The sequence below is a fragment of the Labrus mixtus genome, chromosome 7 (genome assembly GCF_963584025.1).
Source record: "Labrus mixtus chromosome 7, fLabMix1.1, whole genome shotgun sequence".
In the NCBI taxonomy this organism is placed as follows: Eukaryota; Metazoa; Chordata; class Actinopteri; order Labriformes; family Labridae; genus Labrus; species Labrus mixtus.
The window spans coordinates 15,207,957-15,226,853 of NC_083618.1; the positions used below are offsets into that span (position 1 = coordinate 15,207,957).

The 18,897-nt window shown below is 40.2% G+C and overlaps 1 protein-coding gene across 2 annotated transcripts in view; it reads right to left on the minus strand.

Moving 5' to 3' along the window:
• Positions 1–157: 157 nt before the first annotated feature.
• LOC132978155 (zinc finger E-box-binding homeobox 2-like) overlaps positions 158–18,897 on the minus strand; it is a 30,379-nt gene continuing 11,639 nt past the window's right edge. The window contains exons 2-8 of one of the 2 annotated variants that reach the window (XM_061043242.1): positions 10,297–10,578; positions 8,664–8,873; positions 6,780–6,973; positions 5,959–6,070; positions 4,260–5,731; positions 3,940–4,123; positions 158–2,487 (exon numbers count right to left, since the gene is read on the minus strand). In XM_061043242.1, the coding sequence (XP_060899225.1) occupies positions 1,841–2,487; positions 3,940–4,123; positions 4,260–5,731; positions 5,959–6,070; positions 6,780–6,973; positions 8,664–8,873; positions 10,297–10,578 (3,101 nt within the window). In that variant the 3' untranslated portion in view covers positions 158–1,840. Of the gene's footprint in view, positions 2,488–3,939; positions 4,124–4,259; positions 5,732–5,958; positions 6,074–6,779; positions 6,974–8,663; positions 8,874–10,296; positions 10,579–18,897 lie in introns of both variants that reach the window. The other variant, XM_061043241.1, reaches the window with a different exon arrangement.

Sequence of the window (18,897 nt, forward strand, 5' to 3'; positions counted from 1 at the left end):
AGCCAGGCAACAGCTGAGCTTCAAAACTGTCTCAGGCATCAAGATAATGAGAAGATTTACCAGAAAAAAAAAGTTAGAATTCAAGTCTGATCATTTAGAGATTATTTTAGAAATTGACTGGAAAATGCTTTCTAAAACAAAAAAAAGAAATACGAGATTATGGTGACAAAGTATGTACATTTTAATTACAAATATCCACAAACATGCAAAAATACTGATAAAAAGTTAATACAAAAGCTACTTGCAAACTCTGCTAGGTATAAAAAATTGTGCAGGACACTACGTGAAAGTAAACCATTTTTTACCCTTTTTTTAAAGACAGAATTAAAAGGTAAGGAACTCTGCAAGAGTGGAGTGGCAGTTGGCATGTCACATATGCATATCTTTGGTGTTGAACAAACACACTCACACACATTATTACACACAAGAAGTTTCTTTGGTGCCAGCTATGCATGAATGCTAAAAGCTTAGTCACACCTCATGCAGCATCGTCTTATCTGGTGGTACCAGGACATTGTAGGATGACTCACAGTGTGTGAGTGTATCTGAGGCACTTTTCATGTTGACTACACCGCAGTCAGAAAGAGGAAGTTAAAAGCTGATGTGTCCCCTGAGTTTTCACCTTCATGCCACACCTCAACAGGCAGTCCAAATGTGTGACACATTCTTTTTTCAGGGGTGTGAAAGTAAGCCGTAGCACATGCAAGTTATTACGAGAAATAGGAGATATTTTAGCTTGAGATTAAATAAAGAAGCTGTGTGGGATTGGTGCACAGATAGTGGCACAGTGCAAGATTTATTTGCTCCCTCAAAGGGAAAAAAGGCCCTAAAGACTGACTTCATATTTTGCCACTATTGGCATCACATACAGAAATGCAGAAATGACTATTCCGCTGGCAAGGCATACACTTAAAAACTGCTCTTTGTTTTAAAAAAATAAGTTAACCCTCTTCCAGTTCCTCCTTTTTTTTACTGCCTGGCCTTAACTTCTACATAGATTTCTGAAGAGTTAAAGTCACTTTGCATTACTTGAACCTGAAGATAAAAGCTGCTGGTACCTTGTAATTTCACAGCTTGAATGTTAAAAGTCAGGGCATCATATCCCCTACATATATTTGGAAGCCTCACTTGCTTGGGATGAAATAATAGCTGGATGTGTAAATAAAAAAAAACAGATGTAAATATTTGTACAAAAAACTACCACAGGATGATGAAAATTGCTTTTTTTTTCTTACATTGACGAGGAAGAATCAATATATTAACCGGGCATCAGGCACATCTGGCTGCACTTGTAACATTTAACCTCTTACTTTGATAGCATATTTAAGTAAAAGTCCTTATATACTTGTATCTTCTCAGGCTTAGTTTCTTAGCTGATGCTTTTCCCTGCATGTGAACAGTTTGTATGTTAAAATAACTTTTTTATAATCCACTGAATCCTGGATGTGATAGAACAAAAGCCTCTGCTTCAGAGTTTGTGCGGCAGTCAGCAGCAGCAAGCGTATGATAAGTGAAATGTCACATCTGGAAATGTCACAGGACCTCAAACAAGTCAAATGTTTCAGCTCTCTTGGCAAACAACAAACAATTAAAAGAACAAACAAATCGAACAAACACTGTAGGTATATCAAGTCTTTTTTTTTCGTGATAAAATACTGAACTTTTTATAGTCAAAATATTTGGTTTGTATGGCTTCATCCCCTTTAGGCCATCTTCTTTGGAAGCTTTGTGCATTGTTCTGGTTGTAAATCGAGTACAAACTGATGCTAAATGAGATAAGAATGTCTGTGTATACAGAATATATAAAATGCATTGTATGGGCATGTTGAAGTCACCTTCTTTAAGTTTTTATTCTGGGTAAATCTGTTATATCCAGGCTTAGTTCAAATTGATCCAAGTCTCCATTCTGCTCCGCAGAATCTCTGTCCCACAACTTTCTCTTTGTATTCTCAGAATGGTTTCTCACATCGTAAATATTTCCCTCTTGTTGTGCTCTGTTCACTATCCTCGGTGAATCTTGGATGGGGCTTCCATCAAGCTCCTCTGCTGCCCCTGACACACTCAAATGTGAGTCTTCCACACGACGGTGGTCACTGACTCCTGCCTCTTTTTCTTCCTCCCCTTCGTCCTCCTCCTCTTTGAGTGGCTCCGCAGCTCCATCCGGACTAGAATCGCTGAGAAAAGAGTGCGGGGTTTGGGTTTCCTCCATAGACAGAGGGGTCTCATCAAAGAGGGGTCCTCCCAGACTGTTTCCTGCCCCCGGGGTGAGAGGCATCTCCTCCGGGTCCTGGTCTGGGTCCTGGTCTTTGCTGCAGTAGGCGTAGCGGTGGTTCATGTGCTGCGAGTACGAGCCGGAGTGAGAGAAGCGTTTTCCACACTTGTCACATTGGTAGGGTTTCTCTCCGGAGTGCAGCCGGCTGTGCTCAATCAGATGGTGCTTGTGCTTGAAGGCCTTGTTGCAGATTTTGCACTCATGAGGGCGCTTGCCTGTAATGAATGAAGAGAACATTTTATATAAAATACAAAACTTGAATAAATAATGTAATATCCTGAGAGATTAGTAGAGTTTTTTGTCGTGTTTTATACATGCATTTATAACTTTTTAAAAGCATAGAAAGGAAAACATGAACTAAACATTTTGACTGAACTCTAAGGCGTATCAAATTTTCAAACCAACGTATTAAATAAAGGGTTTCCATGTTCTGCCAAAAACTTAACTTAACTAAAAGCATAGTTTACATGTCAAAGAATCCAATCAGACATATTCACGTCTGACCCTATGCCAATGTGTTTCTGATGGGAATCTGTCCGTAATCCAGTTCAAAAGAAAACATTTGATAGCACAGAACCATTGAATTCCTTTTATATCTGGCAGTGATAAAGGTATTACAGAAGATATACCAAATAGCAAATACATTAGGTCACCATCTGTGATAAAAGACAGATTCTTATTAATTTCCTGCCCTATAATCTGCAGGAACTGCTGTACTTTCCTGCAAGAAATGGGTGAGACTATCTGTTTTTATTTTTCACTTGGGACATTGTGGTGATATATTATCGTTACATTTATGGTGATGGGAGGGGGATATGTGGGCCCTGTGCAATATCATGAATTGAATTGCTTTCACTTTAACATTTTTATCTTATTGTCTAACCTGACTCCAGCTGTGTCTGCCTACCAGCAGCCTCAAAGCTTAATGCATGTTATACATACCATATATAATAAAGACATACGTTGTATGTGTAAAAAACTGTATGAGGCCCTTCTTTGAATTTGCTTTATACATGTATCTGTGTCTACTTGTTTTCTTTTTCAATGCTAAACTAAGCTTAGAAAAAGCTTGTGGCAGCTTCATAATTAACATACAGATACGAGAGTTACATGGACCTTCTCTTCCCACTCAGCAAAAAATCAAATGCATATTTTCCCCATTGACTGTATACAAAAATGGACGTAGCCTCATTGTTTTTGAAGCCAGTGAAAGTGAAGCCAAAGTGAAAGTGACATAAATTGACATTCTTTCATTGTTGGGCAGGGGGAAACTCTTTGTCTTCTGATTTCATTTTCCAAATGAGTTTAAAGTCTGCGTCAATACTTTGCAAGTCTTTTAAGTCATTTTCACTACATTATGATGTTTATTTAGTAAATCATAATCCCCTTCAGAATAAAATGCTCGAGGGCATGGCTTCCTTTTTAATTGACTATGGGGCTCTGCAGAACAGCATCGATCATGCATGTCCACATTCTCATTGAAAAACTAGTTCACAAACAAATGAGTGACAACACAGTGGCTACAAAGACATCTTATACACAGTCCATGGTGTTTCCCAAAATGTCAATTTTAATTGTTTTGAAACCGTTTTTAAATATTGCGACAGTCATTAAACAAACGAAAATGACACTCAAGTAAAATGTTTTTCACTGACTGTGCTACCGACCTGTGTGCTCGTATTTGTGTCGGAGCAGAGAGCTGCTCTTCTGAAAGGTTTTTTCACAGATATCACATGCGTAAAGCCCCTCGTCTGTCTTCTTCAGTCTCTTTCTCCCCGGCCCTCCTTCCCCGTCCAGACCGTCATCCATAAGAGAGAGGTAGTCCAGAGCTCCACGGCTTAACGCCTCACCCTGTAGAGAAAATACAAAAATATACATTACATTAACCATAATCTAAATCTATATATTATTAAAACAATGTTTTATAACATAATCAGATCAAGTATTTTATTCATTACTCTTGCATAGATTTTTGGGGCTAACTCACCATAAGAACTTGTCTCTCCTGGTGGATCTTTTTCAGTGCTGCCTCTGTGTCTGCCTCCATCATGTAAGCCATTGGAGAGAGAAACCCAGGGCTGTTAGCAGGCTGACTGAATGGAATCGCAGTAGTGCCATCATGCCCTGAAATTCCTAATCCAGACTGCTGGAAAATAGGAAATCCGTTGTATAAGGCACCTGGAAACACAGGAGGTCCAGCCCCGCTGTAGACGGGATGATGGTGAAGGTGTACATGTGAAGTTGGACTCATTCTTATAAGCTTCTGGCTGCTGTGCTCTCTCTTCTCTCCTCTGGCTGAGTTGCCGTTAACAGTTTTGTTCGCCCCTTCCTGGTCTGAGAGCTGCTTTGGCAGGGAGAGGTCCAGAGGTTCGTTCTGTGCAGACAGAAGGTGTTGAGGAGATGACAGCTCAGGATGACAGCCGGTGAGGTCGAGGCAGACTGGAGAACCGAATCCTGAAGAGGGAACTCTCCTCCGGGCTTGTGGTGATGACAGCTCAGAAGAGCGGTTGATTGGTTGGCCAGGGCTTCTTTTTTCCTGGCTGGACCAGAATGCTCGGGCATCATGGAGAGGCTGAGAGGGGGAGTGCATTGCGACTAGGAGCTGCTGCGGAATGGAGTGCCAGCTGGGCTTCTGTAAGGGTGATTTGTTCCCTGAGAGGCCGTTTGTTGTTTCACTTTGTTTGCCGTTCTCCGGTTGGAGAGCAGGTCTGGGAAAGAATAAAGTCTGGGAGGAGAGGTCTTTGCTGTGAAGGCTCTCAGGTACCTCCACTCCCTCTCGGTTCATCTTACAGAGGTAGCGCTCGTGCTGCAGGAGTACTGCCACATTGGGGAAAAGCTGGGAGCACCAGCGGCATGTCACACCAAGCACACCACTCTCTCCTTCACCTGACTCTCTTCTCCTCTCAGGCGACACCTTACTGTCCGGCCCTCCTCCGTTGTAAATCGCCCTCCTTTCCTCCATTCCTCTCTCCAACTCCTCGTCTTTCCTAACCTTCCTGTGAAGCATCTCCTGCAGCATCTGCTCAAACTTGGTCCCAGTGTGCAGATAAGGCAGCAGGGTGGTCCCTTTTAGTATACTGGCCCTCAGGGAGAGCTCTGCTGATGGCTCCCCAAACCGAGCCAGGTCTGCCGTTCCGGGGAAGCCTGTGTGGTTATGGTTGGGGTCCTGGAGTGAAAGCTGGTGAGGTTCTTTTTGCATCCGACCAAGAGTTCTGTTGTTATCTTGAGTCTGTGATGCCATCAGAGGGCCCTTGTCATTACTGTTTCTCCCCCCGCCTGCAGAGGGAGATGTAGGAAATGAGTGGTGGAAGGAGTTTTGGCTGTGTCCGTTAAACGCTCCACTGGCTCCTCCTGTGTTCCCTCCTCCATTCAGGCATTTTTTGCTGCTTAAGTGGGAGCTGTAGGATCCAGAGTGGGAGAATCGTTTCTTGCAGTTGGAGCACTCGTACGGTTTCTCACCTAAAGAATGACAGACATAATCTATGTATTAGTCAAAATATCCAGAGGGTAGGTTGAAAATACTTTCAACTCGGTGTGATCCTTTTACTTTGTTCATAATTCTTGTTTTGTCAATAAGGTATAATTTGATTCATATAACTGGCACAATAAGTAAGGGTTAGTGATAGAGAGGGAACAATAGATAATTGCAGGGTGAGTACAACTTTGTAGATGTTATTTTGTCTCACCACTGTGGATACGGAGATGCTCCTTGAGGTGGTGTTTGTACTTGAAAGCTTTCCCACACTGCAGACATTTAAACTTCCTGGTCTCCATGGCTTGATCCAAACACATTGCACTCTGCTACAATAAAAAATCATTTTTTGTTTAATGATACAACACAATGAGGGACTCAGTGTGTGAAAAGGTATGATTGTAAATTGCATCCACAGAAATTGCAAAATAATCTAAAAACACAGATCAGTGTTTGGCTATTGACAATGTTGCTCTGCAAAAACTTAAATCTTTACATGAATATTTGTTAAATTTCTACTCAAATATATCTTGTAACACTTAATATGAGCCACGTTAACCTGACAAGTCCAGATAAACATCTTATTTTGATAAAAATCCAAATATAAGGCCTAAAAATAATGTGTGAATGCAGCGAGACAAATGTACGTGTTGTGTCTTAAAATGAAATGTCTTTACCTTAACAAGTTATTAAATTTAATTTAAAAAAAACTCAAAAATATAAAATGTGCTTAAATTCTGTTCAGCTTGATTGAGGACCAATGCGGTGCTGCTAACCATTAATGTCATGTCAAATCTGCTTGCTGCTTTGGCAGCTACTTTTACTTATTGCAGTTGGTGCAATTCAGGCCTTATCTCTGCTTTTTATATCTTGAAATAAGATGTTTATCTGGATTTGCCAGGTGAATGTGGCTTGTAATAAGTGTGATGAGATATTTTGACAACAAATTCGACGAGAACGCTTGCAAAGATTTGAGTTTTTGCAGTGTGCCTCTTGCATTTGTGAAAGTTCCTCCTTTCTGTCCGTTTATCTTACCTTGTCCTGCAATTGGTTGTGAAGTGCCAGGTGCCGCTCCATCTGTGCCCTATGGGTGGCAGTGTATCCACAGAGCGGACAGGCCATGTGGGCCCCCTCCCTGTCCTGACAGTACCTGATGTGGTCCCTTAAAGACGCTCCGCGCTGAAACATCCTGTGGCAGAACGGGCAGGCCTGCTGTGTTCTTCCTGCATCTGAAATCCAGAAGTCAGACCATGAAACATTTCACACATTAATTCAATACTTCAATTTCTACATTTGTTTTTCTATATATTGTTTATTCTGATCAAAGTGGCTGGGAGCTGGAGCATATCCCAGGATGCATTTAGCAAGATGCACGGCACACCCTGGATGGATTGCAAGCATATCACAAGGCCATGACATTCATCTAGTGACACCCACACTCACTCTCACATTCCACTTAAGTATACCTTTTCTATGTTAAAGGCAGAATGAGTAGGATTTTCTTCTGCAAAACTATGTATGGACATGTATAAAAAGAATCCCTCTCTATCATCACTTTTGACCCACTGGAAGTGTGTGGTGGTGGCTGTATCTGCAGACATCCTGCCCTCTGCCTGTTCTTGTTTTCTTACTTCTCTGTGTTTAGGATGTGTCTTGGTGGAGACGCTGGTTGCCTAGTGGTTGGTGCACGTGCCCCATGTACAGAGGCTATTGTCCTCTAAGAAGGCAGCCTGGGTTTCGAATCCGGGCTGTAGCTCCTTTCCCGCATGTCATTCCCCACTCCCTCTCTCTCTCTCTCTCGCTCTCTCTAGTCCTCTCTCTAGGATTTCTGACTTTATGTCCTAACTCTGAAATAAAGACATAAAAAGCCCAACAATAAAACTTTAAAAAAAAGATGTGTCTTGGTGTCAAACTTTGGGCAGAGGCGGTGTGGGCAAAATCAGCTGAAATGTCTGAAGATGCAACTCCATACAAATATATTGACCAAGTTCTAGATTGTAAGCACACATCTGAGAGTTAGCTACTGGTTTCATTTAGAAGGAGGCGCTGTGTTGAGTTTGCCGTTTACAATCTGCTTAAATCCTCTAATTCTACAGTTAAAAAGCTGTCGTGATTCATATAGTCGCTGAACAACTCTTGGCCTCACGTAATGCTGCTTAACAAAATAAAAAGCATGTTCACTTATGTTATAAGGCCCTGTATTTTGAGCAGAACTCAAGCTCTCTCATAGAGGTGTAGATAAGGCACCATTTATAAGTATTTTGAACATTTAAATGTATTTGTATGTTGAAAATGTTGTAACAGATATGCTGTTACTTCTTTTGATGCTATTAAACGCATTGTTCATTTAGCATTAAACCCTTCACTAAATACTTTTTATACACTTTATATTTTTTCCTTTTACCTCTACTTGATTCTCTTTTGTTTTACTCTTATTTCTACTGTAATGTGAGAAGAACCGTGCATCAGTTTCCTTTAAGATAAACAGAGTTCGATCTCATTTTATGTTATCGACAATTGTTTTGACAGAGTTCACTTTTATATGAAATAATGTTATACAGATTACGGATATTTAAAATGCAACAGGAACTTAATACAATTTATAATAAAAAATCTCATACAAAATATATCACAGCAGAATGTTGTATATTAAGGACGGCATTAAATTGTTAAAGTTAGTGTTAAAGGAATGCTGATGACTAAACCTGTTGCTATTTATAAAACCAAAATGAAGATCGTCTAACCACAAGTGTTTGATAAGCTGAGAAAGAAAAGCCTTTGTTTCCCCCTCAGTTTCTCAGAATAAAACTAACATAACAAGGCATGCCTATTTACTGCCTGCCTGACTCAATGGCAGTCATTCTAGATTGATTGATGTTCTTTTGGTATCATTGCAGCCGTTCTCTCTTGTTAACATACCTGCGCTCTCAGGCGAGCGGTGCTGAGCTCCAGGTGACCAGATGGCGGGCGGCAGCTCATCGTGCCTGCTGCCCGGATGGTACTCAGCTGCAGTGCCGTTGTGGTTCAGATGGTCCAAGATGCTGGCTGAGGTAGAGGCCTTCCTCAACTGGGCCAGAAATTCATAGTGGGCCAGGTCTTCCAAGGCATTCTGGGAGTCTGAGTTATTACCTGGAAAGAGAGACAAACATATGCATTTCTTGTCATTTTGCAACATGTTTCTCAAATTTGTGATCTATGCACACAGCCTTATTGGTGCACCATACAGGAAATTAATGCAATATAATAAATAGCAATCCTTTTTTTTTTCTTTGTTTCTCCACCTTTAATGAATTAGAAGTCTTACTGAAATAATCAAGAGAAAACTCTTACAATACAAAAGAGACTCGCCGAGTAGGCATTATCAAAGTCCTGTTGTGATCATTCATACAATACACACAACACATACAAATATATTTGTCACACAGTGCAAAATAGCATTAAATATATCCATTTGTTTTATAGATTCAATATGTTGTATTCTTACATGGAACTGATTTTTACCAAAAACCTGTAGAATTTTACATTTTCAAAGCTCCTCGTTATTCTTGTTATGAAGGACATTCATGTGGTTGTGCCATTCCTGCTGTTACACTTTATTTAAGTGTATAATCAAGTTCTAACAGAGGGTTTACTTTCTGAGTCATTGTCAATGTATTTGCCTCGTGTGTGACTGTGTGTGCGTGCAAAGAGAGTGAGGATTTGTTGTGTAAAAAGTGATACGGTGCAACTGAATCTAATGGAACTAATATGTTGACTTGAAGACTGGCAGATAAAACAATAGATTCAGGGTTCTGGTTGGCCTGATATTAAACTAGACTTTGAGATTTCTTTCTCGTTCGTGCCCTTGAGTGCAGTGACAAGCAGCCAGAGAGAGAGAGCAAGCGAGCGAGCGAGCGAGAGAGAGAGAGAGAGAGAGAGAGAGAGAGCCAGCTTACAGCGACTTTGAGGAAGATTTTTCAAATGTTTGCAGATGTTGGCATATTTTAAGCTGTTTTTTTATGTGGTGAAAGGGAAGAGCCTGTGCGGTTGAGTGTTGTAAAAACTCAGCTTTGCCTTCATCAGGCAAGGCCAAATCACACGAGGCGAGGGAGCTAAGTGATTGTTAGTAGGCAAGCCGCGTGAGCCTTTGATCTCCCCTAAATAAAAGGGAAAGCCTCACGTCGCGCAGTGCTGATTTCAGTACCGTAACGTCACCTCTTTGATGCATGGAAATATTGTGACATTGTGTGGGATGAGTTCTTTTGTCATGCTTTCAGAAGGCTGCTTTTTCAAAGAAGAGTGAAGACACAGAGCAGCTTGTAGGGAAGGCATGGTTTCACAAGGAGCTGATATGAAGGTGTTTCTAGAAGGCCTTGAGGAGCGTTGTGAGACTGGAGGTGTATTGCATCAGAAAAAAACATTGTAGGCTTGTTTACACAAAGAGAAGTGTCCTACACAGCAGTCCGATACCATGTAGTATTGCAGCTTTCTTGTCCTTAATCTTTCAGAAATAATTTTTACAACTCACAACTTATAAGGGCTTATGAGTTACAGTTATTGGCTAAATACTTACAGTACATCCTCAAAGGGTCCTGGTCCCCCTCCCTGTCAGTGTTAGATGATATGCTGGGGTCCTCTGCGGCCTCCTGCTCCACCTGCCCCCAGTAGTTCCTGCTGCCAGGGCTGAGGCTGTGAAGCCGCGTGGAACGAGCAGGGCTGACAGGCTCCTCCGTCCCCTCGCTGGGCGTCAGGCTCGTCTTGTCCAGGCTCTCCTGGCAGTCCTGGGGCTCCAGGTTCCACAGACCGACCTCATCCTCCCCCTCGGATCCCAGTGAACTCACCTGCTCAGCATCTACTGTGAGAGGAAAAGAAAAATCAATATCACATTTTAAAGAAAGAAAAAAGGACAGGTTTGTTTTCCAACTGTTGCCCTTTGCTGAATGTCAATCTCCACACTCGCATGCTGGTTTCCTAGTCAAGGGGTTCCCAAACTTTGCCAAGCTAAGGATCTATAGAACATCAGCCTCGGGCCAAGCATGCTCTTCTTGCAAAATATTTTGAATTCTTTAAAGTAAGTAAGTATTCTTTTAAGTAAAAATCTTGTTCAATGTCTGTATTTGCAAGAATTATTTTATAATATCTGTCTTAACTATAATCAACAGCAACAGAAAATTGATTTCTGTGTCTTGCTATTAATTCATTACATTCAAAGTGTCTTTTGGTTTGTAATTGTTTTTAAATGGAAAGAGTTGCCTGGAAAAACAACACGTAGATTTTTGATATGTAGTGATTTGTAACATCTAAAAAGACTTATATCAAAATTGTCACAAATAATGTCAGTAGTTGATTTAAATTTTTGTTCTGTTTTCCAATCCCTCCTTAAGTGCACCCCCAGACTCCAACTTTGGAAAACACAGTCCTGGTCTATCCACTGTCCTATCCTCTGAATCAAGGCATTATAAAGAATTATTTTCACAACTTTTATTTTCAACAATTCAAAACATATTTATGTTTTTTTTTTTTTATATATATATAAATGATTCAAAATGCAATAGATGTGTTTCAGCTGGTTTTAAGTTGGTTGAGCTGTAGTTTATGATCAAAACAAGCCAGATACAATGCTACATAACTCTGAAAAAGGAACCAGAGAAAAATCACAACCAGAAATTCACTGTTTGGTCAAATTCAAACTACATCTTACGTGTTGTTTGAAGTGTAAAAAAAAAAACAACTGGGTTCATTTTTGTTTTGAAGCATTACAGCATTGTCCTTTTCATGTGTCGTTGTCCAATGTGTTTCTTATAAATAGATATTTTATATGGCTTCATGTGGTTTTATGTGTAATCGATTCAAAGAGACTCAGCATGCAACGTACATATTTGTGTGCTCTGCAGCTCCAGAGCTTTAAAACAATCATCTTAGCAACAAAGTATGAGACTTCAAATAATTCCCTCTACTATCTGAATAAAATAAAACTGTAGGCACAGAAACATAAAGTCATTCTGAGTTAGTTTCGGCGTAATTTCTGGCCGGATGGTTTTGCTGTCTTTCATTTTAAATCTGAAAATAAATGTTAAACGGACACACCAAATAAAAACATGTACTGTGTGCATGAGAAATAGAGGATTTGTCAGCTTTTAAATTATCTCTTCAAAATTAACCTGTGTTAAATTGGAAAGTGTTCTTTATAGCTTAAGTGTTTATGTGGATTTATTTATATTACTGTGACCGTACAAGAAATGCTCTGAAATCCAAAGTCTTAGTTGAAATACATCATGTACCCGCACGAGGCTTCGGGGGCAGCAGGGGTATAGCTCAGCACGTAAAAAGAAAAAGATAAATAACATATTGTCATTTCAATAGTACCCTGGAAAGACGCATTACTTTTTCCCATGGCAAAGACAATAAATGACAATCACAAACACATGCCTAGGATTTCAGCTGTAGGCTCTTATTTCCAAGGCTTGTTCTGAGGTCTCTCTGTTTCCCTCTCACTGATTGGCAATATCTAATCACAACCAAGTAATGTCTGTTTAACAACACAAATAGAGTCCGTGCCAGGGCCTTTGAAATGTCCCATCAGAGAAGGCCAGACCATTATCGAGGGGGGAGCTTCGACTCTGCCAACATACAGACGGCCAGTTCCTCCTTTTGTGCTGTTGTGAAAATAAGATTTCTCATCAGCATCCGACGAAGGTCTCAAAACAACACCATCATGCTTCTGATTAGATTAAAATAAATTCTCCACTTTTGGCCTTCAGCGTCTTGTCCCTCCTTTTATCAGATCAGAGTGAAAATGAGGTTTCACAGCTCATTAAATTTCACAAAACACACAAACAAAGTTTATTCATTAAACTGTCAAAACAACTCTCAGTCACTCTTGAAAGATTTTCACTTTTGTTTGAGCTCTTCCAAACACAACCCTTACTGGATGGCGAACGCAGTGATTGATGAGAACTTTGCTTTTCGGCGCTTCGTCACATTCAGTTACACCCCACAGCTCACGGTGACAAATGCCAGAGACAGCGGCTGCACTCAGTGAGACATTTTGAGGCAATCTACCTCATCAAGTTCACATCTAGAAGACATGAACACACACAGATAACACACACACACACACTCATCACAAGAGCAAAAAGAGGGCCGGTGCTTCAAAGAGGGGACGTCCGTACTCTAAAATGCTCTTAAAACAATTGCGTGTATTAGCTAATCTCAAAATCCAACACCTACATGTGTATCTGTTTGCATCAGCAGGCAGTGTATCCACGCTTGATTACACACATGTAGAAAGTAAGCTGATGAAATGCTCTGATTCACCCCAAGGTTAGTCACCAAAACTCAGGTCCATGCTGCGCTAACATCGACAGGAATGAGTTTCTCTTACGAGGGTTGAAATTGCTCATCACATGCATCCCCCCCTGAAGCAGACAGCGATGAACTTATATAAAGTAGTTGAGGACGACCTATCATCACTGCAGGAGTTTACTGGGATGATAGGACATACCACTGCGCCCCCGAAAAAGAGCTAAATCTGGTCTGGATTAGCGTGAAATTGTCTCTAATTTGGCCTCAAATGGCAGTGAGTGACACAGAGCCTATATGTACTTTCATTAAAGCAGCACTGCGCCGGGATGGCTTTCATTATCTGGCCAAGTGATTTATGAATTTTGATGGCGATTGCATCCTTCAAGTTGGTCTTTCTGTGTGCATGTGTTGGGGCAGAACGGCTAAATCTTTGAACTGTGCAGGAGGTTTAGGATTGTGAGCGAGTATAGAGTGTGTGTCAAGGTTAAGAAGCAGAAGAAGAATACACAAAATGCAAAATATCAGAGCACAGCAGAGTAGAAAACAGTCCACTGCTTTTGTGCATGCTGTGTGTAGTGTAGTGTGCGTGGGAAGATCGTGACTCATTACCAGAAAGTGCTAACCGAACTGTGCTGCATCATGCTTGACAATGTCGATCACTGAGTCTTCTGGGGACTCTTTCTAATGGTTTGACAACAACACTGTGTTCAGATCAAACTACTTCAAGCCCTCTGTCTCTTTCCCTGCCTGACAGTGATTGAATATTTGAGAGATTGACAGCCTGTCTTCCAGAAAGTCTACTCTCAGCATGGGAACCAAGTCAGATTTGACAGAAAACACTGCTCCTTCCGAGGGGCCCGTGATCCATCACGAATCTGAGCTGAAGCCTGAAGATTGACAACCTACTCTATTTTTTTTTTTAAGTCCGTTTCCCAAAGCCAGAAGGAGACGCTTAACGCCTGCATACTTTCAAAAGCACATGTGTGTTGGACACGGAAAGACAGATTTTTAAACAACCACGTGAAAGAAGAAACCACATTAAAGAAGTTCACAAAAGATAAAGAAAAATAATCTCATCATGTCTCTAGTGCTGGTCCACAACAGTGAAGAGATAGTTTTCATTTAATTCGGCACTGTTTATATCCCAGAGGGCATTGACTGTACTGTAGCAACACGCTGGGCCTCAGTTTATTTTACGATGCACATATGTGATCTGGTATTGACTCAGTAATTATGTGGCTAAATGGTAAACACGCAATAATTACCAAGAAATTACCTTGTTTGTTTCATTTGGTTTTAAATGGAAACAAACAAGGCCAGGCCCAATTTAGCACACATTGTAGTCGTTACTGTTCTGTTGATTTTTACTATTCAAGATTGTCATATAAAACCATAGAAGATCCCAAATGTAATATCCCGAATGCTTTACAATAGATAATGACATCCAAATAAATAAAACAAAATTGTTTTCTAACCATATATATATAAGACATTCTGGCTGTGAATAGAAATAGTGTTGTAGATGTTTTTAAATGTATTTTGTATTTCTTAACAGATTGCAATGTCTCTCACTCCTGCCCAGGGACTAAAGATGTAAATTAGCGCATTGCTAACTCTGGTACAGCTAAGTGGCTGTACACTGTCACTGGCAAAATAATCAAACAAATAAAATGTGTAATAATAATTTTAAGTATTTTTGATACACTTGTTTTTTTTTTTTACTGAATTTAACACAACATAAAAGTGTTAGTCACAAACCAAAAACTGTAATCTTTATACAAACTTTTTAGTAACCTTTAAATATACACAGCAAATTAAATAAAGTGCAGAATATGCACTTAAAAAATACATATACTCAAGTTTAGTTTCAGAATTGAAACACATTTCCATTTTACAGTCATCACTTTTGATGTTCTTATGTGAATATTTCTCTACAAATGGCTGAGAGAAATCAATACTTCCCCAGATACCCAGAAGAAATGAAATCCAGGCGGCTCTTCTTCACATGATAAATGATGGTCATCAAAGTAACATCTGATACATTTCATAAAGAGCAACATGTAGGTGGTAAAACTGTCAGAAACAAGAAGAGATACGGCACTCAGACGCTGATGCATGAATAAAAACGTGCTGATCCTTCATATTTCTGTGACTAAACTCCTTTAATATCTAAACAAATTTACAATTTTAGTTTTGGTAAGTAGATTAAATAATGATTTCCCATGCTGTTAAAACTGTGACAGTTTCACAAGTGTCAGAAGACTAAGCACTTGTTATTTTGAACTCGATAAGTAACCACATGAGGGTCACGGCCACCCACACGCTAAACAAAAAGCAAGTAAAGGAAGACATTTTACGGTACCTAAATGAGAAGTTCAGATTCCAGGTAAATCCATATTGTTCACTCATTTTCAAAGAGAAGACATCTCTTAGAATATCGTAGATATTAAACCTGTCACTTAAAAAACTCCAACCAAGGCAACACTCATATTCATACCTGCTGTCTGGCGTTCATACGATGAATCAGGGGAGGACCACAACCAAGAACAAACACCTCCCTCCCACCTGATCTCCTGCAACTCAGCAGCCACTCATACTCTCTCTCTGTCTGTTAGGGTGACGCTTCTTTCTCACTTTGACACCTTGGCCTGCTCAGGTTTGGTTTGTTTTCACCTTCCAACACCAACACTGAAACACTGGGAACACTGAAGATTACGGGATCATTTATTCTTTTTCTAACGGGGTTATTATTGCACATGCAAATACACAAAATGAACACACTCAAACACAGAGTGCAATTAGACCTGGATATGTTCTGCTAAATAAAAGATTTTGACATGGGTTCATACAAGATTTAAAAGAAACTTTTTACACAGCTAATTCAATTTACTTACAATCTCAATGCTGCATTTTCCTCTTGGTGTTTGCCTCAATTTAGAAATGTAACCCTTAATTAAACTGATTTAAATGTTCAAAGATTATATCACGAGAGCACTCTGAGGAAAGAATGCTCCAAATTACAAGTTAACTGACGGTAATGTAATGATTTGCTCCCCTTTAATTGCATTTTTTGTGGGCAGAGAAAAGGAGGTGTGAACATTGTTGTCTTATGATGACGCAAAATTGACCACACTCACATAGATATTGAATGTCTGACTCGCACTGTCAAAGATCTAGTCCGATTGATTACAGTCATTTCTATGCTGGTTGGCAGCGAGCCACAGACAAGTTTGCAAATGGCTCTGCAAAAAAAAGAAAAGAAATTGAAACTGTGACACTTCGATAGGGATTGTAAAGGTCGAATGAGCTCGGAGGCAGAAAATGTGATGTGTGATGAAGTTTGTGATGGTGAATTCTTGCTATTTGTTGTTTGGGGAACAGTGTTGTGGAGTACACGGAATGGAAAGGGGGCTTACAGAGGTGCAGAGGCTTCAGTGCATGAAGAATACAGCACACGGGGCAAGAACAAAAGGAACGGAAAAACAAGTGATGGATAAAGACAAAGTTAAAGAAAAGGCAGAAGAGCGAAGACTATGAGAAACAAGAGAGACACAAAGCAACAGTGTCAAACTGTCGAACTGTGAAAAACACGCTACAGAGGGAAATTCCCTCAACACACACACGCGCGCACACACGCACGCACACACGCACACACACACACACACACACACACACACACACACACACACACACACACACACACACACACACAATGACTTGCCTCCTGCTGCAGAGGACAATAGCATGATCAATAAAACACAGATAAGAAACACATGACAATATATTTTTGTTTGTTTGTGTGTGTGTGTGTGCAATACTTCATGAATATCCGAATTGCAATTTGAGGCAGAAAAGCTGAAGCCCATGCAGCGGTTCCACAAGTCACGGCTCTGTGCCTTTAGAAGTGCCACTCATTAGGAGACACCACCCTGTCAGAGCATTTAAACCACCACCACAGAATGTGCTGCCCCAGGGGCAACATCTGCACCGGGAGCGACCCAGAGGTCACACACAAAACAATCCGATCCAGTATTAAACAGCAGGGCTAATTTCCTCATACTGATTAAAGCTCTGCAAAACAAACAAGAATTGCATAACAGCAGCGCAAGTTTGCGTACTAACAAGTGGTATTTGAATCGACAACAAATATTGAAACTATACCGCTTTTGTTCTGTGTGGCCTTTAATGATTCTGCTGAATTAGGACCCCTGTGACACAAAAACAGAATCCCTCGTGGCGTTTTATTGGCTTCAAAGCCGCAGAGCTATTCACTGATACCACTCGAGAAGTTGATTTGTCAAACAGTTGTTCTTCTAGTGTGTCTGTGCGCTGGTGTTAGTTTCATTATTCACATATGACTCCTCAGTACCATGTCAGAGAAGCCTCTGCGAATCAAAGCACAGCCCCCGAGACTCCCACTGTAGCACACTGTAGTGTTGTGTGTGGCCGTTTTGAAAGGGCCCGGGTTTCTGTAAATCAATGGAGATCAGCACCAGCACTTCTGATCTGTTATTCTCTATCTACATGTCACGTGACAGTATCAAGCCACATCTGTTCACTGGAAACCTGCTGTGACTCTGAAGCACAGATAGATGAACCAATAGATAAGCTGGAATATGTCTAGGAAAAGTACACAAATAGCTAAAACAGCTGAGACTTACTGTAAAGTCAGTTATCTGCAGTGCAAACAAGTACTTTTCAATACCACCATCTTTTCAAACGATACTTTCTCCATTATTTTAATCATCGATTGTATTGAAAAGTTACAACAAATTTTAAAACAATAAAAGTCATATTTTTTACACATAGCTGCCGAGGGTGGAAGGAAGAGAGCAGCGGTGGTCCGTTAAAATAGGGTCTGTTCAACTGGATTATTAGTGAGAATCGCAATATTTTAAAAAAAATGTCTCTATACTCTATTTTTTGAGGACAATTGAAGATACTGTCTAAATTGCGTAAAAACATTGACAACATTGTCAATGCCAGTGCAATTCAGACAGTGTGCAAGATTCTGCTTGCATTTAAAACTAAAATGAAAACAAGAAATAAAAAATGGAGGGCCTAGGACTTCTATTCTTCTTAAACTGGATTAGAAACAGATATTGATGACCTTCAATATTAACTAGTTTAACAATCAAAGTTTAAAATTCAAGTCAAGTGACAAGCCGTGTGCAAACTGAGAGGATTATAGTCCTCTGCTTTTGTCTTCACACATCAATGTGAGAAAACGTTTTACTTTTTCTTTCAAAAAGTCGAATAGGTCCTCTTATAATATCCTCTTATAGGCTTTTCAGTCTGTACTTTGCTACAATTCAGCCTTTTATAATTGTTGAAGAGAATTTGTCAATTCTCTTACCAGACACTACAGAACTCACATCTTTTTTTATTTGCCAAACACTTGCAAATTCCAGCAATATGTTTTTGTATTTCCATAAAAAAGAACTCAAAACCCAGAGATGACATGATAATCTTCTTGTTGAACTCAGACTCGAGCAGTATGTTCCATGCCTGTGTGTGTTGATGCATTTAAGAGAGAGACATACAGATAAAGAAATAGAGCAGTGAGAGGACTTGTACAGGAAAGAGGTCTCAAATAACTCAACAAAGGTGCACACTTAGTGTTGGTGAAACAATCAGAAAATAGTGACTAACACTATCACACTATCACTAAACTGTGATTAACAGCACATACAGACACACTTGTAGAGGCAGTGTGAAGACACACAGGGGACACTTTCATCCCCTCCGGTAGATTCCCACACAAGCTAAGTATTCTTAGATCGCGGTGAGTCGACTCGAGACATGCATGATGTATTTTTGTAGCCTATAATGATGTTAACTTTCACAAACTTGCCCCCCACAGGAACTT